Source organism: Arachis ipaensis, chromosome B03 (assembly GCF_000816755.2).
Source record: "Arachis ipaensis cultivar K30076 chromosome B03, Araip1.1, whole genome shotgun sequence".
NCBI classification, from domain to species: domain Eukaryota; kingdom Viridiplantae; phylum Streptophyta; class Magnoliopsida; order Fabales; family Fabaceae; genus Arachis; species Arachis ipaensis.
The window spans coordinates 128,319,057-128,328,634 of NC_029787.2; the positions used below are offsets into that span (position 1 = coordinate 128,319,057).

The following is a 9,578-nucleotide window of genomic DNA, read 5'->3' on the forward strand; positions in this document are numbered from 1 at the left end:
GCTAACTAGTCCAATGATATTTAATCTATTTCATTATTAAAAGTGATGATCATCGATCTAGTTGTTGGATAGGATCTCCTTATGGTTGCAATTCAAGATATGACCGGAAATGCATGTGGTCCCAGCAACAACAATAACATTGAAAGAATTAAAAAGAATAAGAGAACCATATGAATATATATGATGGCAAATGTTTCATAATGAATCAAACCACTCTGCCAGAGATGCCTACAGACTAAGCAACAAGGAAAGAAAAAAACTATTAAGAAAAAGAAAAATATTGAATTTACATAATTTGACTCATCCCTTTAGAGAACCTGTACACAAGGAGGGGATGGATTGTTATGTGGTATACATTCAAACTCAGCTGGTTAGATATTATAACTTGATTCTTTTGTATCATCAAGAATCCTTAGGAACCAAACCAACTGTTACAGCTCCATATGCATGATGAAAGCTTCATAAATCATTAAAAAAAAGAAAGAATGGCAGCCTCCAAAACTTGATGTCATGAGGCTGCTGAGATATGCTTTGACTTGAAAAACTTTGCAACTGCTTGATAGAGATTCTCTTCCTCAAACGGCTTTGATACATATCCATCCATCCCGCACTTCAAGCACTCTTCATAAGTAGCATGGATAACATCAGCTGTCATAGCCAATATCGGTAAGTGGGGGTGCTCATCGCCGTTCGTCAGTTGCTCGTTCGCCTTGCTCTCCATCATTCGAATTCGACGAGTTGCCTCAAACCTGCAAAATTCATCAAGTGGTAATCAATGCAATGCAATGCAATGCAAGGAGAATCAGCAGCAGTAGCAGCAATGAATGCAAAGAAACATACCCGTCCATTTCTGGCATTTGAATATCCATGAAACAAGCATCAAAATTGTGAGGCAACTGAAGCATCTCAAGAGCAACTTTGCCACTTTCAGCACACTTCACATCAGCTCCAAACTTCTTTAATGCACCGGCGGCGACCCTCCTGTTTACAATATTGTCATCAACCACCAACATTTTCTTTCCACAAAGAAGGCTTTTTAGGAAAGTTGAGCCATTTGGCATGTCTTTCCCAAGCTGCCTCTTCTTTCCCATCCCCAGAACTTGCTGCAGACAAGCAGCCACCATACTTGCTCTCAGAGGCTTCATGATCACCGTGTCGCTGAAACCTGTGGCTTTGGCTCTATCGAATTCGGCATTACTAATATTGGTTGCAAGAAGTATCATTTGGGGTATCTTCAACATGTGACCATTCTTTTTCCAATCTAGTTGCCAGATATTGAAAACTCCATCCTCTCCCGAAAACCATGAATCCTTCTCAACCAAAACAATATCAGGCTGAAATAATCTGCCACATCCAATTATTTGAACTTCAGTGAATGTACTCAATTACAAAACATAAAAGATAGTAAACATCAAAAAGGAAATTGAAGCTTACCCTGAAGTTAAAGAACCATTCTTCCCACATAACAAAACAACCTTTTTAATGTGGTTTGCAACTTTAGCTTGAATACCAAGTCTCGTCAAATGGTATCTTGTGACAGCAGCTCTAACAGGTTTTCCATCAACCACTATAGCTTTAAGCCCTCTAAAACTAGAAGGAAGATCTTCCACGTTCAGCTTCTTCACATCTGTTTTTGAATTTTTATTGAACGTCCCAAAGTTTGCAGTAAATGAAAATGTACTCCCAACTTGGGGTCGGCTTATGAAGTTTATCTGACCACCCATTAGTTCCACCAGACACTTACTAATACTCAAGCCAATCCCGGTACCACCATAGTGTCGTGACGTCGAGCTATCTGCCTGCACAAAAGGCATGAAAATCCTATCCTGGGCCGAGAAAGGAATTCCAATTCCAGTGTCCTCCACACACACCATTAAAGTAACTTGCTCATAGCATTCACTTGAGGCCACCTTCTTCACCAAACCATCAAACAAAAATTCCTCATCAGCAATTAGATGCTTGAAATTATCCCAGTTGTTCCGTTCATCAGCAGCTTCACACCCACTCAGAGTTTTTGAATTACAACCCCCGGATATATGCCCAACTTCATCTGTTTCTCCATTTTGATAAGTCTCACATGTTCCATTCATTGTGGGCTTTCTACTTTCTGCTAGATGAACTTTGACAAATATATGTCCTCGTTCAGTGAACTGCAACAAATTTATACTTGTCAGTCACTACCTTGCAAAGAAATTAATACAACATGCATATTAATAATACAATATACACTTACTTTAACCGAGTTGCCAACAAGATTTGTTATTATTTGTCTGAATCTCCCAGGATCTCCCATAACAATGTCTGGAACTTTATCAGAAACAAACACTGCCAACTATAATTCCCAAAACAATTTAAAAGTCAAAATTGGAAGAATAGCAACCATGTGGAAAATGAAATAAGATCATTAGTTAAAGAAAAGGAATCAGAATTATCAAATTCTGAAGCTTGCATGAATCAAAACAACCTTAGGCCTTACCTCTAAACCTTTATGCCTAGACTTCTCAGAAAAAAGTGAGAGGACGTCATCAAGAATGGAACGGATGTCAAATGGAACAGCTTCAAGCTCTAACTTGCCAGCCTCAATTTTAGCACGATCAAGCACCTCATTTATTAGTGTTATCAGTGCCTTTCCACATGCTTGAGCTGTCTGAGCATAATCTCGCTGGGTTGAAGTCAACTCTGTATCTAAAAGCAGACCAAGCATTCCTACAGTGATATGATTTTAATGACAGCATCAGTAACATAAACATTGAAGGGATCAAAACATGTTATAAATTAAATAATAATGAAAGAGAGCAAGAAACTTGATGTTACCTAAAATTCCATTCATGGGAGTTCTAATTTCATGGGACACAGTAGCTAGAAACTGGCAATAACAACAAAGTATCATCTTTCGCAATCAGTATGCAATCTGGGGAAACAACAAAACATGCTAACAATATGCAAGGTACAGTACCTGTGACTTGGCAACATCAGCTGCTTCCGCGAGCACTTTCAACTCCTCCATTTCCTGGTAATCATCCTCTACTTTGACAATATGAATTCCAGCACCATACAAAATGTAACCAATTAATAAGAGGATCACAAAGGATAGGAATACTGTGGTAAGTGCCATCCAATTAGTTGGTGCCTTCTGATGATACCTGTTCAAAAACTAGAAGATAAGTATCTAGTAACAAAAGATTAGAAATCATTTCTTTCCTTTCAGAAAATGTACAGAAGACAGAACAAACTACCTACCTACATATCATCGTATGATTCCTGTAAGGATCTCCAAAATCAAGGTTACTTTCATGGACAAGTGACATGTCACCTTTTTCATTTTGGCTCCCATACATGATCAGGTGGGTAGAAGAGTTTGTAACATCATATACATTCACCAAAATTGCTTGGTTACCAGCAAGCTGACCGAGTAAATTCTCCACAAGGGACTCAACATCAAAGGATCCTCCGACATATCTGCTTCAATCAGAAAGTTTGTTGAACTCATTGTACCAGTAGGCAGTTCACAGTAAAAAGTAAGCAACCAGAGTGAACTAAAAGTAACTGACTAGTCCACTGATGTGATTATGGGATTTGAACTAAATATTGTACAGGACATGAATACAAAGCAGACATGTTGCATTTAAGGATATGAAATGAAAAACAAAGTGTAATCAAAAGCAAGCCTAATAATCGAGAATGCAACTGTTATCTTCCCATTGGCTAAATAGTATTCTGCCATTTGCCAAGGGGCGCAATGAATGTAGCATTGACAAACAAACGTGATCATGGATGCATATTACAACAGCTCCGTAACTCCATGAATTGTGAGTGAAGCAAAAGCTGTCACAGTATTTGGTTATCACTGGAAGCAATGAGGCCATAATTGACAAAGTCACCTGTGTTATGTTGGACAGTTGGAGCCTGTCTTCATGGTGTATGAATTGAAATGTTTACACTAGTGCAATCAAAAGGACTATCAATTAATTGAGAATTGAACCAAGAAGTTGTCCTTAAAATTCTCTTTTATGGAGAAAAAATCTCTTTTTAAGTTGAATTAAGAAAGTTTTAATTATTATTCTTTGGCGAAAAAAATCCAAACAATTAAAATAATATTTAATTACTGCCTCAATGGAGCATTTTAGAAATGGAAAATACTCCTCATATATCCAAGAAATAAACTTGAGAAACCAAGAAGAAGTGAAAACGAGGAAGCATACCCTGCTGTTGCTTTAATGCGTTCTTCCAATGTTGGATTTGGAGGAAGCTTAGATTTGTAAACAGGAAATGTTAAAACCACACCAAGATGATGAGACCCTAAAAGCCTAAAGGGGCTTGTCAGAACGGCTTTTCCAGTGGCCCTGGCCCTTAAAATATTCTCTCTATCCTCCTAAATCATGCAAATGAATTGCAATTAAAAGAAGAAAAAAGATAAAAACAAGATGTGCACTACAAAACTAAGGTTGTTAATTACCTTCCCGGACATCATATCAAGAGATTCAAGGTAGGAAAGGGTTTCCTGGGCAAAGATCACCGGTGCATACTCGTCTCTGAGCTGTGAGGGCTCTCTCTCCATTGTCTTTATAATCCATCCATGTTGCTTCTCAAATCTTTCCCTCTCAGAATGTACCACTCTTTGAGCATAAGCCACCCCACTCAACAATGGCCTTTCAAATGCTGTCCTAGCTGTATATTCTGCAAAGGTTTCCTGAAGGCAAATAAACAATACACATATAAAAACCATAAACAGATAAGCGAAAGTGGAATTGAAAGATCGAAAGCACGAACCTGGTCAATGGCAGAGGGGTGTCTGTAGTAATGGAAGGTTGAAACAAGGATGGCAAGGGCATGAACATGGTTGACACTAACACTGAATTGATCTTGCAGCATTCTTGCCCTTTGGTCACACTGGCTTTCTAGACCCTCCTTCCTCCTCACCTTGGCATCAGCATCCATTTTGTTGAAGATAAACCAACAAAAGTAAGCCATCACAAGGGTCCACAGAAGCAGAAACAGTGGAATCAAAGCCCTGTTTTTTTGAATTAAAGTGTACTTTCTCTTTTGGCTCCCATTTTGCTCATGCATCCTCAAAGCCACAGGGACATGGTGCTTCTGCATCACCATCTGCATCTCCTGAATCTTCATCTTCAACCCAAGCCCCATCAGAAAGAAGAAAAATCTCCCTTTGCCTAGTTCTTACGGGCTTCTGCTATGTCCCCTTCACTCTTCATATCTATTAGGAGGAGATTGGAGAAGAAGTCCCAAGGATCAGTATGATGAGCGCTTAAATAAGAGGACTTCACTTTGTCTTCAAAAGTTGAAAGAAAAAGGTTACAGAACAAAACTCCAAGCAAAAAAGCATCATTACAGCATTGTTTTGCGTGATTCAAACCTCAGAAAGGAGAACCTAAAAAGCAAACCAAGCATGATGTATGAGTAGCCAAATAATTCCCCCTCTTATTTTTCTCCCCTTAAGAAGCAAACCCCATTTCAGAAACTACCCCAAAATAAAAATGCCAAGAAGAAAGAAAGGAAGAATATAAAACAAGGAAAAAATCACATTCAGAATCAGAAAGGTGAGAGAGACAAGCATGGGTCTCAAAAGATGGAAAACAGCTCAAATTTCAAAGGAACCACCTTTGGCTCTCTCTTTCTCTCTCTCTCTCTCTCTATTCAATTAAGTGTGATTTTTTAACAGAGTTTTGGGATTTAAGGATGACATTAAAAAAATGAAACATGATGCATAGGCGTGAAAACTATTGTTGGAGTCGAGGACAAAGCATGAGCACGTTCACACACTCACCCCTACCTTCCATATATAATAATCAAAACAAGAGATTGACCCCATAAACACCATACAGCGAAGCACACTACCCAATGAAGGAGAGAGAGAACGAAAGAAGATGGGAGGGGGTTGTTGAGATTTTTGAAGGAGAGACAATGTTTACCTGTACATGGTACAATGAACATTTCGAACCACCTTGCTTTGTTTTCTGATCTGCCCTTTTTTTAGTTTTTCTCTCTCTCTCTCTTGTTTGTTTTACTTTTCTTTGTTTAATTTAGAAACTGAATCCAATTTTTATGTTTTCACAGATACGCTCTTGTCCCCCTTCAACTCCTCAGAAACCAAAAAATAATATAGTCAAGCCTTCTTCTTCTCTCTCTACCTTTCTTCAAGAATACTGAATACTAGTAGCAATGCATTCCTTGTTTTCACACCCAAGGTACCATCTTTTTGCACTGCTGAGTTCTCGTGACCAACTTGGTTGCTTCAGAGCAAACCCAATATTTCAAAGAATGAAAAAAACAAGAAATAAAAGAAGCAGCTTTTTTGGACCAGTGAGTGAGTGCTCAAATCCAATTTCCCACTTTGAAACACAACACAATCGTGTAATACGAATCACTTTCTATTTTTCATTTTTTCTTCCTCGCCTGAATCACTCACTTCCACTTCATCGATTCCTTGTATTTTTGTGAGCTTTCAATGTTGAAGATTTGGAAGGGAGGGAAAGAAAGAGAAAGAGAGAAAGAAAGAAAGAAAGAAAGAAGAGTAAGAGAGAGAAAATGGAAAACGGGAAATCTCAATCACAAATCTGAACGATAATGACATGGCGACAAAGCGCGATCTTATTCCCGGTGAATTTCCAAGAATGCCCTTCATTTCTACGAGGAATTGCGTACTTACCTTTTTTTGAGGTACTGTAATTGATCCTTAGTTAGTGTAATAATGGAATTAGTTGCCATGTAATCACTAATGTAACTTGCATTAATTAAGTAACACTTCTTAATTTTCTGTAACATTATATAATATTCACTCTTCAGGGTAGTTAGTTAATTTAGTTACTTCATTTAATACTTTTTCTGAATTTCTCTTCTTGGTCAAACCAACTCTTACAGGTTCCTTGCTTTTACTACACTTTGACTCATTCATTAGACACTTAATAGTTAATACTATAGTTTAACAAAACGGGAAAAAATAAAATAAAATAAAATAACCTACCCCTGCTTATATGATGAGCGTTCAAAAATAAAGAAAATTGGAATCAGCTTTTTTCGTTAATATTTGTGTTGTCCTTTAAATAGTAAAATCATCTTCAACATTACCACCAGCATGTGGCACAGGTAGAACAGCCTATTTCCTATTAATTTTTTGCTTAATACTATTTGCATATTTTATTTGATGTTCGCTTTAGATAACTTTTTAAATTTAAGGTCATATAATCACAACTGTTTTAGGTGTATATATATTTAATTTTTTTAAATATCTATTCACAAATACATAACAATTAATATATTGATGAATTTTTATTGGATGCATAATATTTTTATAGCAAAATGTAAATATATATAGTAAAAAAATACAGATAATCTAACTTTTATGTATGTGTGTCATCATCCTATCTTAGATGCTCTCTTAAGAATAATTTTAATCTTCACTGGGAAAAAACAGCATGAAATAAATTACCCTGAACCTTAATCAAGAAAGATTTGTGCCCGTGAACTCTTTTTTGGTCACAGTGAACATTGGTTTAATTGATGGGTAGCATCCAATAGTCACATTAACAGTATTTTATTTGGGTAACAGGTAGATATATAATATAAGTCTATTTTCATGGTTGGTATCTTAAAAAAAAACCAAGAGTTATAGCTATCATCAAGTTCTTGTTATTTCAATTTCATATCATCATCACTATTCTATCATGTATCCTCTGCTATCTAAAGTCTAAGCGTACTTTATAATATAAACTAAATCAACGGATAATGTTTCACACTATAAATATATGAGTTTAGTTAACACAGTAACACTGTATTTTTTAAAAAAAAATATAATTAAATTTATATTTTAAATGTATTTATTATGTATTTATCAAAATAAAAATTTAAATTTTTTTACTAAATGTAAATTAAATTAAGATACATTAATTAAAGCCTAGGTATACAGTATCACGCTGTGCATAGATGAAAGTGATGGTTCACGTAGCAATTTCTGTTGGCCATTAAAAGTTGGAATCTAAACAGAACTAATAATACATTAATTATTTTGTCAATTCACATATAGCAATTTCTAGATCCATATTTATTCTACATGATATTAATAAAAAGATATTTAATTTATTCGATTTAAATGTAATTTCCAGTACGTGAAAGTGCAACGCTAAAAACTTTAGCTAATGAAGAAGCCTAAGTTCTTTAGTTTACAAAACCAATCAAATTAGTGATGAGTAATAATATTTATAATTGACTGCATATATTATTACCCAAAATGAAAGAAAAATAAAAAAATAGGATCAAATCTTCTCTAACGAAAGTGTTAGAAACAAGAGACTGAGAGAATGATGTGAAAAGTGTATTATTGAGTTGTGTGTCAGGTACAATATACAAGGGGTATTTATAGGTGCTAAATAAATCAAAGTAATAAAGACATAGAATCCTACAATTAATGTACAGATATGCTATATAAATATAGACGATGCTAATTGATCTAAATTGATTCTAATGATTCTAATTGATTCTCTAACAGAAAGCAAATTCACCAACATATTTGACAATGATAATTATAAATGATAAATGTTGTCCCCTTTTTCCCCATAAATAAAAGCTTATATATATTCAACATATTCATGTTAGGTTGGGGAGTTTTTTATACTTGCAAACTTGTCTTGCATGTGGGTTGAATAATACGCATATATTTCATATAACCCACATTGTCAATCAAGAAACAATAATCATTGTTTTTTCATATTCGTTGAATCAGTTTGAAAATCCATGTTTCTTCTGTTAACGTATAAGCCGCATGGTATCAGTAGTCAACTTTATTATTTATGTTATTTCATGGAATAACTAGAACTCGTGGCGTTATTAAAATTAAAAGGATAAATTGAATTTGGTATGGCTAATGTTGTGCTGAATCCTTTTTCTTAATATTTAGTTAGTTAGTGTATGTTTTGAAACGTAACCAAGACTTTGAGATTCTACATCCAATAAACTTTAACAAAGGAAGTGCCGCCAACGGACTAATTATCAAATTGGTCTTTCCTATTCACAATTTTTATTATTTTAATTTTTTAAATTTAAAATTGATTATACTGGTTTATGAAATTTAATATTATATTAGTTTTTAGACTTTTCTAACAGTGAGTTAAGGAATTAAATATTAAATTGGTTTTGACTTGTCACATTAAATATATGCTTAAACTATATCGTTTCGTTTTATATGATATGCAAACTATTTCATCTTCTTGCCAATGAATAATAGCTCAAATGGTATAGTCTTCCAATACTCAATTAAGAGGTTGCGGGTTCGAGTCTCTTATCTTTGGTAAAAACAAAAAAAAAACTATTTCATCTTCTTACTAATGATTTATAACTCAAATAGCATAGTTTCCTCATACTCATCTAAGAGGTTATGGGTTCGAGTTTTTCTATCTTTGATAACACACATTAAAATTAGTTTAACATTCGATTTATTGATTCAACATAGAAAAAGATCCAAAGATAAATACGATACCTAAATCTAAATTTTAAAGGTTGATATAATAAATTTTGAATTTAAAATACTATAATAATAAAAATAGTGAATATCAGAAATCACTAGA

General features: G+C 34.8%; 2 protein-coding genes across 4 annotated transcripts in view; one reads left to right on the plus strand and one right to left on the minus strand.

Moving 5' to 3' along the window:
* Positions 379 to 6,684, minus strand: LOC107631784 (histidine kinase 4). 3 transcript variants are annotated; one of them, XM_016335333.2, is made up of 12 exons: positions 5,931 to 6,684; positions 4,771 to 5,215; positions 4,457 to 4,690; positions 4,203 to 4,372; positions 3,241 to 3,459; positions 2,957 to 3,143; positions 2,815 to 2,866; positions 2,477 to 2,706; positions 2,234 to 2,332; positions 1,435 to 2,150; positions 841 to 1,344; positions 379 to 749 (listed from the first exon to the last, which is right to left on the minus strand). In XM_016335333.2, exons 2-12 carry the CDS (start codon positions 5,143 to 5,145, stop codon positions 509 to 511), a joined length of 3,027 nt encoding a protein of 1,008 aa, XP_016190819.1. In that variant the 5' UTR covers positions 5,146 to 5,215; positions 5,931 to 6,684; the 3' UTR covers positions 379 to 508. The 3 variants fall into 3 exon arrangements, with proteins under 3 accessions (XP_016190819.1, XP_020975427.1, XP_016190820.1); XM_021119768.1 differs by having other exon boundaries at positions 4,771 to 5,290; XM_016335334.2 differs by having other exon boundaries at positions 4,771 to 5,389.
* Positions 6,591 to 9,578, plus strand: part of LOC107633927 (ABC transporter B family member 9-like) — a 5,745-nt gene continuing 2,757 nt past the window's right edge. The window contains exon 1 of the mRNA XM_016337515.1: positions 6,591 to 6,659. Within this exon, the coding sequence (XP_016193001.1) occupies positions 6,591 to 6,659 (69 nt within the window). The remainder of the gene's footprint in view (positions 6,660 to 9,578) is intronic.